General features: G+C 38.9%; 1 protein-coding gene across 2 annotated transcripts in view; it reads left to right on the top strand.

Moving 5' to 3' along the window:
• Window positions 1-16,190, top strand: part of alkbh3 (alkB homolog 3, alpha-ketoglutarate dependent dioxygenase) — a 32,928-nt gene extending 16,738 nt beyond the window's left edge. For both annotated transcript variants that reach the window (XM_061924357.1, XM_061924355.2), the window contains exons 7-10: window positions 1,188-1,276; window positions 6,343-6,552; window positions 9,704-9,802; window positions 15,669-16,190. In XM_061924357.1, the coding sequence (XP_061780341.1) occupies window positions 1,188-1,276; window positions 6,343-6,552; window positions 9,704-9,802; window positions 15,669-15,794 (524 nt within the window). In that variant the 3' untranslated portion in view covers window positions 15,795-16,190. The remainder of the gene's footprint in view (window positions 1-1,187; window positions 1,277-6,342; window positions 6,553-9,703; window positions 9,803-15,668) is intronic.
• Window positions 16,191-16,431: the final 241 nt, after the last annotated feature.

Raw genomic sequence — 16,431 nt, 5'->3', positions numbered from 1 at the left:
ATCATACACATTTACACACAAAAGGAAAAGAAAAGAAAAGAAAAAGCTTGACCGAAAAAGGAATAGGCTGAAGCCAAAGCTTATATTTGCCTATCCTAAACCTTCACTGAAAATAAGATTACCTGGAACATCAACATTAAAAAAAAAAATCTAAATCAATGGGATTAAATTTTCAATTATTTCACCTTTCAATGTTTTCTTAAACCTTAACAAAGAAGTACATGTCTTCAGCTCATCACTGAGCTTGTTCCACCATTTAACTCCTAAAACTGAAATACATTTGTATTTAATATTCGTTCTTGCTTTAACTATTTCAAAAATCAACATCCCCCGTAAATTATAGTTTTCTCCGCTTAATTGAAATAACCTAATATTGCTCTTACAATATCAATTTCGCTACAGTTTGGTTATTAAACAGGTTACAGGACGTAAATGAAGTATTGTTGACGGTTTTTGAATGCATGTTTAAAGTGATTTAGAGGTAGAATTGATTGCTCCCATTAGCTGCATTGCTAGCTACCGAGAACGAGCCAATTTTTATACGTTAGAAAGCGAAAAAACAAAAACCCTTTTGTCTTCTTGTCTCTCATAAAGATTGTGAAGCATAGGCAAAATTCCAACAATTATTTTATGTTTCCTTTCAACACTTAAATCTCCAGATCAACTTCAGATCTATCTGTTGATTATAAGTTGTTGGTATTTGTTTTTGTTTTTGTTTGTTTTATGCCTTATTTGGCATAGAAAACTTTTTTTATGGTAAACACACAAAATATGTACCGGTAATATTTCCCCCAAAAAATAATTTCAAATTGTAATATTTGATGTGAAGTAATTGAAGCCTTCAGTAGGTCAATAATTCATAACAACATTGATTTTGAGTCATTATTATTTTTTGAGCCATGATAGTTTTAAAGAAAAACCAGCCTGCATGGCAGCTTTGTGTTATTAGAGTCCACATTGCAACTTTTTCTCGTTACATTTCACCAATTTGCCCTTTTTTTCCACTTTTTAATGTTTTTTTTTTGTAAGAGTATTTTTTTAATGTACTGCAGGCTGTTAAAATGTTTTGCTGCTGGCCACAAATGACCCTCGGGCTGCGTTTTGGACACCCCTGATGTGAAGAAAGTTCAAGTTGTTGTTTCGCTCGCACTCCTCCATGCTGTGTTTTCAATGTGTGTTTACTTCAGGCGAGGCCTACATGGAGCCAAGGCTGACCTGTTGGTTCGGGGAGTTGCCGTACACGTACGCCCGCTCCACCATGGCTGCCAACACAAAGGTATGACATGGCTTGGACACGCCCCTCGTCTCACACCATTCACGAACCAAACAAGACATATCTTTTGCTGCCTTGTTCCCCTGTTTAATCATTGCTTTGCACGAGGCAGGGTGTCCAAAGTGACATAATAATCTGACTAAAAGTATTACAGTGTACATGTGTCAGACCAATTACTACAGCAAAATAAACTCAGTGGGACCCTTGTCCTTGCAACTCGTTAGTGCGAGCTTACCGTAACCACACAATGATGGAGGAGGCTCAATCAAGTGCACTAGAGTGATGCAAGGGCGGAAGTGGGAATTTTTTCAAAATAACATACCTGGAAAACAACAAATATATATATATATTTTTTGCAGCCTGGTCCAAACCTGGGTGTTCGAGACCACTTCCATACATAACTGTTTTACACATTTTTTAAATATAAATGTTAATACCATGAACCTTATGTACACATCATATTTTCTTAACTTTTTAATTATGGAATATGGTGGAAAAAAATACCTAATTTCCCAGAATGCTTCACTTTATCCAATAATTCAAAACGGTGGGCAATTCAAGATTAAAGGAACTTTATTCTCATAGCAGCACACATGAATGGCACAAAATACAGTGCCTGAAGTCCTAGTTTTCTACGGTGGCCTGGAAGTGCAAAACACTTTAACATTTCATGAAACAAATTACAATTACAGAAAAAACATAAACAAAAGATGCAAGAGTTTACAATTTTAGAGAAAAACGAAACACTTGGTAATTTAATAAAAACACAAAAGCCAAAACCGAGCTTAGCCAGCAACCTGAGGGTTCTAGGTTTGATCCCCGCTTCTGCCATCCTAGTCACAGCCGTTGTGTCCTTGGGCAAGACACTTCACCTACTTGCTCCCAGTGCCACCCACACTAGTTTAAAAAAGTAACTTAGATAATGGGTTTCACTATGAAAAGCGCTTTGAGTCAAGAGAAAAAAGCGCTGTATAAAGTATAAATTATATTATAAATTCACTTCACAAAAGAACATACGATAGCAGAAACCAAATGAACAAAGAACAAAATACTTTAGAATTTCAGAAAATACAAAAACAAAAGCCGAAACGACTCCAATGTCATATATTGGTTTTTTTTGTTGTGTTTTCTGAAATTGTGAGTTGTTTCACGAAATATCAAAGTGTTTTGCACTTCCAGGCCACCATAGTTTTTGCCCAATAAGTACTATAATAGTAATATTATGTACATAATCATATAAATAAAATAGGATGTAGAGTAGGTTATAAATAGCATGGGTAAATAGTAATAGAATATAAATAAATTGTGTACTATTATTAAAGTCTAAAACTTTGTTAAATGTGACACATTATTTCTGTCACTGAGCTATTGTGAATTTCTCTGAATTGCCATCAATTTAATTGTGCTTCCTGTCATTCCAATGCCACATCCTGTCGGGGCGGAGACAATTCAGTTTAAATTCCAGTTCTTCAAAATGAATAGACTTAAAAAATCACAAATTTTAATTTTGCACAATTCTATCGCACGGCTCGTTTTTAGCTGTTCATTAAATGCAAAATATCAAAATCGCCCTAACGTGAAACTAAAATGTTTTCATTGGATGGATTAGCATATGTTACTGACTTACATCGGATTCAAGCATCTTTAACGTACAAAATGTATCAATATGACCACTGCATCGTTTAATTTTATTTTGTTAATTTACGTACGCAGTATACGTTTAAAAAAAAAAACTTCCACTAAGCAGTCACACTGGAAAAAATTGCCCTTTAAAGAGAGTTAATACAAGTTATTTTTGCTTATAATGAGCAAAAAAAATGACCAATTGTCATGTCTTGGTGATCATGTTTAGTTTGGCTATGTTCTGTTTGGTTTTTGCACTCTGTCAGTCTCTGTTTTTTCACTCCCTGTTTTGTTTCCATGACTACCAATCAGTTCACCTGTCCTCACGACTCACGCACCTGATTCATTTGAACTCACGCACCTGTTTTCAATCACCCCATGACTATTTAAGCCTGTCATTTTCTTTTGGTCGGCCTGGCGACATCACATTCATGCTGCTCTTTGCTTCCGCAAGTAAGTTGTGGTTATTTATGCCACAGTTAGTGTCTTTTGTTTTGCCATGTTCATAGTTATGCATAGTCCAAGTTTTTGTTCCCTGCGTTAAGTTTTGTGCCTCCACTGTGAGCGCCTTTTGTTTGTTCTTTTTTTGAGTGTTAAAATTAAATATGTATTTACCTTCACGCCATGTCTGGTCCAAATCATTTGCACCACGGGAAAACAATCCACGCCAAAGTCCAAGTCTTGACACCAATGCAACAAGTCAAAATTGTCTTGGTAAATTTCTTGAAATTAGACATTATATTGAAGCTTTAAAAACAATTAAAATGTATTATTGGCTCTACTTGCTAGTATTGTGAAGTTTTGTGTCTTATAACAAACATGTGATGCTGAAAAGTAGCTTTTTTTCCCCTCAGAAGATCTATTGCTTAAAAACAAGTTCTTATGTCTCACTGGGGAAAAAAACTATTCAGGAACAGTTTGAATGCTGAGTTAAAAGAATAACCAACCTTGATTCTATATTAAAAAGCGATACAATGACATGTTTTTCAATATGTACAAGAATGAGGGTTCCTAACAATCACAAAATGTTGACATAATTATTATTATTATTATTATAATCATTTGGGTAGGTATTGTTGTTGGTTGGTGTTTCCGTCAATTAGTACTTGTATTAATGTGACTATATATGTGTATATTGTACTGTATTATTGTGCTTAAGTAAAGTGGGTAAAATATTTTTGATAATTTGTCTATGAATGTCATCTTAGGGCCTTCAATCGTTCGCAACTGGACTGTTTGGTTTGTCTTGGAAGACGTTCATGCTCATAGACTTAGATTGGTCAGATCTAGTCTGGCGGCTGGTGCCAATACCCCAAATATTTATACTCCAAAACCAGGAGGGTGTGCCTGGGCACGGATGGTTTTGCTCTATTGTAGTGAGAAAAACAACTGTTTTAATGCAAAGGTTGAAGTGTAATTTCCTCTCGTTAGCATTGAAATATTGTGTGGCAGAACAATCGCAGTGGTTCGACTTATCAGTCCAAAATAGTCGGAATCCCCACGTAAGCAGTCCATTCAGTTGTAAACAAATGGCACAAATGGTTTCTAGCTCCTGTTATTTGTTGGAGGCTAAATTGCAGTATTTTAGGAATGGTTGAGTTATGAATTGTTTAACGTGGACCCCGACTTAAACAAGTTGAAAAACTTATTCGGGTGTTACCATTTAGTGGTCAATTGTACGGAATATGTACTGTACTGTGCAATCTACTAATAAAAGTTTCAATCAATCAATCAATTATCTATGTCAAGGTTGAAAAACCATCCCTGAACAGAAGAGGTGTCCTTTCAACCATTCCTAAAAGATTCTGCAATTTAGCCTCCAACAAATAACAGGAGTTAGAAACATTCTGGTCACAGAAGGTGACCAGAATGCCATTTGTTTACAAATGAATGGAATGCTTACATGGGGGATTCTGACTATTTTGGACTGGTAGTAGTCGATCCACAGCGATCGTTCTGCCGCACTAACGAGGGGAAATTACACCTGAACGACTATTGTTGGCTTTTACAGTTAGGATTGTCCGCTTGCATTAAAACAGTTGTTTTTCTCACTACGATAGGGCGAAACCATCCTTGCCCAGGTACACCCTCCTGGTTTTGATGTATAAATATTTGGGGTTTTGGCACCAGCCGCTAGACTCGATCTGACCTATCTAAGTCTAAGACTAGATATGACCAATCTAAGTCTAAGACGAGATATGACCAGTCTAAGACTAGATATGACCAATCTAAGTCTAAGACTAGCTATGACCAATCTAAGTCTAAGACTAGATATGACCAATCTAAGTCTAAGACTACATCTGACCAATCTAAGTCTATGAGCATGAACTGATGAAGCCGACTTCGATGAGAGGCGAAATGTCTTCCAAGACGAACCAAACTGTCCAGTTGCGATCAATTGAAGGCCCTGAGATTATTGATAATATATTGTAATAAGACCAGTAAATTAGTTATTGTATGTAATAATAATGATAATGAGAAAGTGAGTTATTTGGTTTAAAAATAAGGGGTGGGAGTAAATAAGTTGCAGTTTTTACTACCGTATTTTTCGGACTATAAGTCGCAGTTTTTTTCATAGTTTGGCCGGGGGTGCGACTAATACTCAGGAGCAACTTATGTGTGAAATTATTAACACATTACCGTAAAATATCAAATAATATTATTTAGCTCATCCACGTAAGAGACTAGACGTATAAGATTTCATGGGATTTATCGATTAGGAGTGACAGATTGTTTGGTAAACGTATAGCATGTTCTATATGTTATAGTTATTTGAATGACTCTTACCATAATATGTTACGTTAACATACCAGGCACGTTCTCAGTTGGTTATTTATGCCTCATATAATGTACACTTATTAAGCCTGTTGTTCACTATTCTTTATTTATTTTAAATTGCCTTTCAAATGTTAATTTTTGGTGTTGGGTTTTATCACATAAATTTCCCCAAAAAGTGCGACTTATACCGTATTTTTCGGAGTATAAGTCGCACCGGAGTATAAGTCGCACCTGCCGAAAATGCATAATAAAAAAGGAAAAAAACATATATAAGTCGCACTGCGACTTATAGTCCGAAAAATACGGTATATGTTTTTTTCCTTCTTTATTATGCATTTTCGGCATACGGTACTTTTTTTTTATATGAAAAAAACTAACAATTGTATATTGTTTTCATTTGTTTGTGTTTTCATTGTATGTTTTTCTATTCCTGTACTTTACTGTAATGTTATTAAGATTATTTCCTGTTTTTAATTTATTTTATTTCATTTATTTTTATTTGTTTTGAACATGTCCAAAAAAACTACTACTACTATTGTGACTTGTTTTCAGTTTGTTTCGATATTTTGACTAGAAATTAGAAATATATATACTTGATGAAGTTGTGAGTTTTCCCAGTGCACGACACGATGCACACAAGTCTCTCATCATCTCTCCTACCCCCACAGTGGCATCCATTGCTGGTAACCCTTCGTGAAGCAGTCACCAAGGTCAGCGGCCGCCCCTTCAACTCGCTGCTGTGCAACCTGTATCGGGACGGCCACGACAGCATCGGCTGGCACAGCGACGACGAGGCCTCGCTGGGCGCCAAGCCCACCATTGCCTCGCTGAGTCTGGGCGACACCAGAGTTTTCTCCCTCCGCAAGCAGCCGCCTCCGGTCAGTCTCGTCTTTGATTCAACGCTCACAAAGTCTATTAACGTGTTTTCGCACTCTTCTTTACCACGTGAACTTTTGCAAAGTTACTCTTGTTGTAGAAAAGAAGGTTCTGAGGCTGTTTAACCACAACACTACAGTACTATATTTTACCATCTCTACATTCTAACGCAGGGGTGTCAAAACTGCAACTCACTGTTTATTTTGGCCTGCGAAATATCTTGAGTTTAACAAAAAATCTGGCCCACGGGGTACCTTAGGTAATTCTAAATACAATATAAATAATAATGCAACCTTTCCGCCATCTTGTGGACAACCTGTGTAATATAGGTTAATGACCATGAATTGCACATTGATATGTTTACAGTACAGCATTTGTGTATATGACCCAATCCTAACAACCTTTCCCACTCATAGCGCAAATAAACTAACACAAAAAGTCAACACTCACATGGTCACATGTAACACAACCTGCTCACTGAACATTGTAGATATTATTAAAAAAATGTTCAAGCACAATTACACCCATTTAAATCCCCTGCAATGCATGATGGGAAAAATGCAAAACACTCTTATCTGCATACTTGCCAACCTTGAGACCTCCAAATTCGGGAGATGGGGGGGAGGGTGTATATTGTAGTGTCCTGGAAGAGTTAGTGCTGCCCGATTTCCACCCGTACAACAATATTGGGGGCGTGCCTTATAGGCACTGCCTTTAGCGTCCTCTACAACCTGTCGTCACGTCCGCTTTTCCTCCATACAAACAGTGTGCCGGCCTAGTCACATAATATATGCGGCTTTTACACACACATAAGTGAATGCAATGCATACTTGATCAACAGCCATACAGGTCACACTGAGGGTGGCCGTATAAACAACTTTAACACTGTTACAAATATGCGCCACACTGTGAACCCACACCAAACTAGAATGACAAACACATTTCGGGAAAACATCCGCACCGTAACACAACATAAACACAACAGAACAAATACCCAGAACCCCTTGCAGCACTAACTCTTCCGGGACGTTACAATATACACACCTCCGCTATCACCAAACCCCCCCCCCATCTCCTGAATTCGGAGGTCTCAAGGTTGGCAAGTATGCTCTAGTATACTCTGGACTGAAGCTGTGTGCCTTCATTGTTTTTGTAGCTGTTGTTTTGAGGCATGTTTAAAAAAAATAATGCACTTTGTGAAAGTCAAAGTATAGTATTTCCCATTTCTGTAGTGGGTATTAGGATTATCTAAGGGAGAGCATGTCCCAAATTCCAAGCTGTTTTGAGGCATGTTAAAAAAAATTATGCACTTTGTGACTTCAATAATAAATATGGCAGTGCCATGTTGGCACTTTTTTCCATAACTGGAGTTGAAGTTGTTCTCTTATTTTGGAAAACCTTGTTTTTGATTGATTGATTCAAACTTGTATTAGTAGATTGCACAGTACAGTACATATTCCGTACAATTGACCACTAAATGGTAACACCCGAATAAGTTTTTCAACTTGTTTGACCGAAAGGACAAGATCACGGGTACAAGCGGCCGAAATGAGTTTCCTCCGCCGGGTGGCGGGGCTCTCCCTTAGAGATAGGGTGAGAAGCTCTGCCATGCGGGGGGAGCTCAAAGTAAAGCCGCTGCTCCTCCACATCGAGAGGAGCCAGATGAGGTGGTTCGGGCATCTGGTCAAGATGCCACCCGAACGCCTCCCTAGGGAGGTGTTTAAGTTTCAAGTTTTAGTTTAGTTTATTCACAATACCATATAACAATTACAATAGTAGTGAATATCATCATTTAAAGATGTTGGTACGTGAAAGGGTCCCCCAAATAAGCTAGAAGAAGCTTTTGACAGGGGGTCCAGAGGACAGTATATACATGGAATGATGAAACATGGTAGCAAGCACAACAACAAAAAACAACAAAAACAAAAAACAACGCTATATGATTAACACAAGATAATAGTACTAAAGCAAGCATACACATACATACATTCTTTCAACCATGCAAAACCAAACAGTAGTCTACCCCACATGAGGCATTAAATATAGGTGGTTAATAGGTAAGTTTTCAGTTTCTTTTTGAAGTTGGAGAATGGATAAAGCATCTTGAGGCTCTCATTAAGCCGGTTCCAAATCTTTGGTCCCCTGCATACAACACTTCGAGCGGTACAATCCAGTAAACGATGTTTACCTGATATCAGATCTAAGTTACGAGTGTTGTGGGCATGCTGGGGATGGTAGATAGGAACCAAGCTACAGAGCCTAAGATTCAGCCTGTAAATGACTTGATAGGTTAAACAAGCATTTTGATAAATATTGAACTCTGTCAGTCTTAAGAGTTGATAATTATGGAATAAATGTATATAGATTTAGGGCACGTCCAAACACCTCGGTAGGAGGCCACGGGGAAGACCCAGGACATGTTGGGAAGACTGTCTCCCGGCTGGCCTGGGAACGCCTCGGGATCCCCCGGGAAGAGCTGGACGAAGTGACTGGGGAGAGGAAAGTCTGGGCTTCCCTGCTTAGGCTGCTGCCCCCGCGACCCGATCTCGGATAAGCGGAAGAAGATGGATGGATGGAACTTGTTTAAGTCGGGGTCCACGTTAATCAATTCATGGTAAAGTTACATTGTTTAATGCATCCAGCGGGGCATCACAACAAAATTAGGCATAATAATGTGTTAATTCCACGACTGTATATATCGGTATTGGTTGATATCGGAATCGGTAATTAAGAGTTGGGGCCTCAATCTTTTTACATTGGGAAAATCAAAACAACCACCCTCTGTCTGTTGCCAAGATATCCACCGCTACGTTCAGTTCACTCTTGATACATCTCAACTTTGCTGTGAAAAAGGACAATAAGCCAGGTTTTTGTTCGTATGTGCGTTTAATTCATGAGGCCCCTGGTCTTTGTCCCAAAATAGCCCAAAATGGCCAACTCCCTTTGTTTACCTTTTAAGTTGTGTAACGCGACTTAACATGACACCCACTTTATTCTCATTAACAGTTGTTTGTCGCTGTGTATTGTTTTTGTTTGAAGGCATAAGAAGCACAGGTGTCAGTTCATCTTGCGTAATTGATCGCTTGTGCTATAACACATGATGATGATTCTATCTATGTGTGTGTGTGATGTACCCTATTTGTGACGTTACAGGAGGAGAACGGTGACTACACGTATGTGGAGCAGATCAGGGTTCCTCTGGATCACGGCACGCTGCTCATAATGGACGGAGCCACACAGGACGATTGGCAGGTAGGCTCCAGCTGTCACACTGATTCAGCATACTTCCTGACTCAGTCGCGCTCAGACCTCCGCCAAGGCAAACAATCCTGAACATGTTGTTGAAAAAATCTGTCAACGGTGATGTAAGAGTTTGTTTTTGCGGCCTGATTCTCCCGCACACACGCAACAATGGCCGCCACGCTGTCTGAGCGGCGAGGATTTACACGACCGCTTGTCTTTAATATTAAAACGAGCGAGGGGGGAACACAGAGGGTTGCACTTTGAGGGAGTCGAAACGAGAGAAAAGGAGAAGGTCACAGGTGTTTTATGGCGCGCCTCCCTCGGCGTCGCAACAAAAGTTTCATCTCTGCTTTTAGGGTCTCGCCGAGAGGGGGAGGGGTCACGCGGCCCATGAATCCCACCTCACAAAGACACCTGCAACGCACGCTGACGTTTACTAGCCCCCGCTCATTATTTAACTCAGCCTGACGGGACTTCATTTGTTTCAGCTCTCTCCTCATTTTGACACGCACTTGATGTTGATAAAAGTGTGGGGATACACCTCTTAACCCGTAAGAACCCAGACCCACAACGATGTATTTATTTTCAGTCCCAAGCCGCTAGCAGCTAATTACGTGTCTCCATACCAGTGACGTGCGGTGAGGTTGATGGCTGGTGAGGCACTGACTTCATCACAGTCAGATTTACAAACATATGAACCCTAAAGAGTATCTTATTCACCATTTGATTGGCAGCAGTTAACGGGTTATGTTTAAAAGCTCATACCAGCATTCTTCCCTGCTTGGCACTCAGCATCAAGGGTTGGAATTGGGGGTTAAATCACCAAAAATGATTCCCGGGCACGGCGCCGCTGCTGCCCACTGCTCCCCTCACCTCCCAGGGGGTGAACAAGGGGATGGGTCAAATGCAGAGGACAAATTTCACCACACCTAGTGTGTGTGTGACAATCATTGGTACTTTAACTTAACTTTAACTTTACACATACAAACTGTAGCACACAAAAAAGCACATTTAATAAAAAAAACGTTATTATGGTCTTACCTTTACTTATAAATGCGCCGCTGTTGTGCTGGATTAATGAACCCCCTGATGGGAGTGTTATATCAACTAAAGCCCTCACTTCAACTTTCCACGTGCAAGATTGAATCTATTTAAAAAAGTGTAACTGAGGGTTTATAAATGTCGCCTATACTGTATGAAACTACAAAATAACAAACACGGAGGCTCCAGTTTACACGAGGACCACTTTATTTACCTTCTTTCAAAAACCTCCGCAACGTGACATCACTTCCGCTCTTAGCGCCTTCAAAATAAGAGCTCAAGGCATATACTGTATAACAGCGCATAACAGGAACTTAACATCACAAAGAGGAAAGCCCATAAAAATAGGTTACAAAAGTTATTTAATAAGAAGCCAAAAAGTGCAAAAACAATAATGTTTGTGTTGGAGGAGTTGTGAATTAGGTACACCTGCAGTCTGCAACACGAACATTATTGTTTTTGCACTTTTTGGCTTCTAATGAAATAACTTTTTTAAATAGATTCAATCTTGCACATGGAAAGTTTAAGTGTGGGCTTTAGTTGATATAACACTCCCGTCAGGGTTTGCCGTGCATTCTACGGCGGGGGTGCAGGAGGCGAGCCTCAGCCAGTGCGTCTTTTGCAGCCGTTTTATGATCGCTCAGCACAAGAAATACTTTACACACATACAGTTGTTGACAAAATACACTGTACATTATATACCTCAGCTAACTAAACTATGGAAATGTATAATATAGTTCATATAGCAATACGGTCTCACTGCACAGCAGACCAGCAGTTAGCCGAGTCCGTCCATGTTGAGGCACTGAGTGACGTGCCTCGACTGGCTGTTGTTCACTGCACCGTCTCTTCTCAGTATTTGAACGGCAAATGTGAAAATTCAGCGATTTTGAATAAAAATAATCTAAAACTGGTGAAGTTAAATGGAAAATAACTTTATAGTATAATCACTGGATACATTTAACAATTTAATATGTATTTTTTTCTTTTTACATTTTTTTTCTTTCCATGATGGTAGGTGAGGCCCCGCCTCACCTGCCTCTAGTGACTGCACGTCACTGCTCCATACACAGTGTGGAGCCGCTTCCCCAAGCAAGTAATATTCACCTTCATTGTGGCAAATAAACTGCATTGCTTATCTTCAACGTCAATATCATGTACCGTATTTTTCGGACTATAAGTCGCTCCGGACTATAAGTCGCACCGGCCGAAAATGCATAATAAAGAAGGAAAAAAACATATATAAGTCGCACTGGAGTATAAGTCGCATTTTTTGGGGAAATTTATTTGATAAAACCCAACACCAAGAATAGACATTTGAAACAATGTTCCCTCTTATTGTTCATGTGTGTGAGCAAACACAAAAACTCCCTGAGCATTCAGTGGAGCACATGTGAGCAACTTCACACGTGGCAATACCAGCAGCACACCTGTCTCAAGCCAATCTTTTATAATAACACTCAAATGAGAGGAGTCCTTTTCATGAGATTATTTTGTAATTTTAGTGATTTGGCCCAATTGTAATGAAAATAAAAGAAATCTTGTTATTCATAAGCTATGGATTAGTATTGTACAATATGTCTGGGTGGGGGTCCTGCTTTGGAAATCATTTGTACCCCTTTCAGAGATCACATTTAGTTTCCCTTAAACATCCTCATGTTGCCCAATGAAATGTAAGCATAGGATGAAGTGTGCATTCCTGTAACTTTCTCGAGTAACAGCATTCCATGATTAATATCAATAAATTAACATTAATGATAAATGACAGTAGAATAAGCACACGTATGACTGAGGAGTCATAGTGTAACTTTGTGTGGTGTTTGAGTTGTCCGACTTTTTGTGTGGCCATAAACGCACCAGTGGCTTAGTGCTATGCGTGTTGGTGACGGATGACAAGTTGGTTTTGGCCTGGTTTGTACGGCAGAAAATGACTCGTTTTTCGAGATAGAAGTTTTTTACTCATGTTTTTGGTGTGGTTATGGCCGAATATAAACAGTTTTGCTCAATAAAGTGATCGATATAATTCCTGTCCTCGAAGCATCTGGATGTTCAATTGAACGGTGTTGACGAACACCGTTAGGGCCGCTTGTTGTCACTGTCACTCAGAGTTGCATTGCAAAATTACACAGAATGAATGTGTTTATTTTGTTTAGAATTCAGATGGGATTTGATTTGGTGCGCGGCATATATTTGCTGTGCGCAGAGGACGCTTGAGCAGTGCGCAATTGCGCAGGCGCGCACCTTAGAGGGAACGTTGATTTGAAAGGCAATTCAAAATAAATGAAGAATAGTGAAGATCAGGCTGAATAAGTGTACGTTATATGAGGCATAAATAACCAACTGAGAACGTGCCTGGTAACATATTATGGTAAGAGTCATTCAAATAACTATAACATAAAGAACATGCTATACGTTTACCAAACAATCTGTCACTCCTAATCGCTAAATCCGATGAAATCTTACACGTCTAATCTCTTTCGTGAATGAGCTAAATAATATTATTTGATATTTTACGGTAATGTGTTAATAATTTCACACATAAGTCGCTCCTGAGTATAAGTCGCACCCCCGGCCAAACTATGAAAAAAACTGCGACTTATAGTCCGAAAAATACGGTAGTATTATCACTGGAGGGCGAGGCTAAACCTGCTACACGCCAAGAGCAAGCCAGGAGAAGGCATGCTAATAGCTAAGATAACCGCTGAGCTAGCTTTAAAGAACCCCAAGACATAAGTGCTTAGTAAACTTTAAGAAGTGGAGATGGAAGGGCGTTACACTAGAGAGATAGTATCAGTATTAGGGCTGTGAAACTTTGGGCACCACACAATTTGATTTGATGCGATTCTTGGGGGTAACGATTTGATTCAGAATTGATTCTCGATTCAAAATCAATACCTTTTTAATAACATTGGGTGCCAGCTCTATGATTAACTACATTCCTCTTTAAAGGCTTTGTTTAACAAAATTCTACTCAAACATTTACTAAAGTGGCTGGACAGGACAGATTTTGAAGAAGAAGAAAAATGTGCGTGTGTATATACAGTCGCGATGAAAAGTTTACATACACTTGTAAATAACATAATGTCATGGGTGTTTTGAGTTTCCAATCATTTCTACAACTCTTATTTTTTTGTGATAGAGTGAGTGGAGCACATGGGCACAGTTGGGTGTTCCAACAGGACAATGACCCCAAACACACGTCAAAAGTGGTAAAGGAATGGCTAAATCAGGCTAGAATGAAGGTTTTAGAATGGCCTTCCCAAAGTCCTGACTTAAACATGTGGACAATGCTGAAGAAACAAGTCCATGTCAGAAAACCAATACATTTAGCTGAACTGCACCAATTTAGTCAAGAGCAGTGGTCAACAATTCAACCACAAGCTTGCCAAAAAGCTTGTTGATGGCTACCAAAAGCGCCTTATTGCAGTGAAACTTGCCAAGGGACATGTAACCAAATATTAACATTGCTGTATGTATACTTTTGACCCAGCAGATGTGGTCACATTTTCAGTAGACCCATAATAAATTCATAAAAGAACCAAACTTCATGAATGTTTTTTGTGACCAACAAGTATGTGCTCCAAACACTCTATCACAAAAAAATAAGAGTTGTACAAATTATTGGAAACTCAAGACAGCCATGACATTATGTTCTTTACAAGTGTATTTAAACTTTTGATCGCGTAGTATATATATATATATATATATATATATATATATATATATATATGTGTGTATATATGTGTGTGTGTATATATGTGTGTATATATGTACTGTATATATGTGTGTGTGTGTATATATATATATATATATACAGTATATATGTATATATATATATATATATATATATATATATATATATGAAATGGTGCCCTATTTCGATACCTCAGTTGTACACAAAACAGCGGCTCACATAAACAATCACTCAAGCAGCACTCAGCAAAAATCCCTCTAAATAATGTTTCAATTTTCAACACCAGCAAAGCTAGTACGCTTGGTAGAAAACGCTCCAACGGAAAGTAAGGCCCCCTTTCAAAATGCACTAGCTTGATGCTAATTTACATTGAATTTGCCATAGAGAGGCTAATGCTAGCATTCATGATTTTAAATGGCAATTTCAACAACTCCAAAGATGAACGTTACGATCAAACAGCTGGTGTTTAATAAGCCTATTACTTACAGTATAAACACTTTATAGGGCGTAACATAACACATTCAACTTCCTAGAAGAAGCTACTTCCTAGTTAGACAACATACCATAGATGGCCTAGAGAGTACCGGTACTACCATCTGATGTATTGAAAGTGCAACTGCATTGCAAGTGAGACTCAAATGTAATAAGAAATATCACAACTGAACAGCACAGTTTCTATTATCAACTCATTTTTAAATGTTACCTAAAAAATGTTATTTTACTAACAAACATTTGTTAACACTCACAGAAGTGGTTTGATTACCGGTATTGATTCAAATCTGAACCCTAGTCATTGTGTGGCAAAAACTAGTCAGAAGTTCTAATAACGGATATTACAGAAGCTTTTATTATTGTTTACATTCAGAGCAGCTATATTTGAAAGCCAACTCGGGTATGGTGAGGACTTTCCAAGTAGAAAGATCGACCTCGAGGTGTGTTCCAGGTAAAACCTCTGACGAGGAACTCGAAGATTTTGACATCCCAGTAAACCATTGAAACGCAGCAACTAGCACAGCTAAACCAGCTGAAAATTATCAAACCGTCCCCTGGCAATTCTGAGGCACACAGTGTTTGTCCAACAAGAATTAGAGAGACCGCACGTAAAAATGGAGCGCCCTAATTTTTTGGGAAATGTCTCAGCATCAGGTGGCGAAAGAGTACCATGACCGAGGCCCGCGCATCAACTTGACGTTCAGAAGCATCCACCCTGAGCCAGAGGGTCACCGGCCGGGCACCAAGCTGAGGTTCACCGCCGAGCAGCAATGAACTCTCGCCCTCCAGGTAAAAGTGACGACACATTTCCATTGCTCCGTCCCCGCAAGGAACCGTGAACACAACACGGGCTGTTTTATAAACACAACAATGGCTAATAAAGTCTTGGAGGTGGAATGCAATGTCATTTGTACCAGACTTTATCTAAAACGATATTTTCAAATATACGATCAAGTATGGTCAAGTTTGTGTCAAAGTTCTGCGCGGTAAAACTAAGTGGTGAGGTTGTTAAAAAAAAATGAACGATATAGTAAATATCTGCACAAGTTGCATTTGTTCCAGGATTACCAACAGCTGAGATGTTAGCCAACCATTGTTGTAACTGTATACTAAAGATGTGATAACGTTTGTTGTTTGATTATAAAATCCTTGTTTTCACTAAGCAATAAAGCTGGCTAAAATTGTTTTGTTTTTTTGCAGTTTTAATGTTTCCTCTACTGTTATGTTAGAAGGTCAAGGTAATTGAATGGAATTTTAATCTGATATAGCTCCAGAACACAACAGAAGTAATTTAAGAACACCTTTCACTGTTTCCCCCAGAAAATGTGTTAGTTAAGGTGGTGACTCTCCAGGGGGAGGGGACCGGGGAAGGGGGTGGGTGGGTGTAACTCGGCCTGTCGCCATCACGTCT

The sequence above is a fragment of the Nerophis lumbriciformis genome, linkage group LG29 (assembly GCF_033978685.3).
Source record: "Nerophis lumbriciformis linkage group LG29, RoL_Nlum_v2.1, whole genome shotgun sequence".
Classification (NCBI taxonomy): domain Eukaryota; kingdom Metazoa; phylum Chordata; class Actinopteri; order Syngnathiformes; family Syngnathidae; genus Nerophis; species Nerophis lumbriciformis.
The sequence above is the reverse complement of the archived record's forward strand: the minus strand, read 5'-3'. Positions and strand labels throughout refer to the sequence as shown.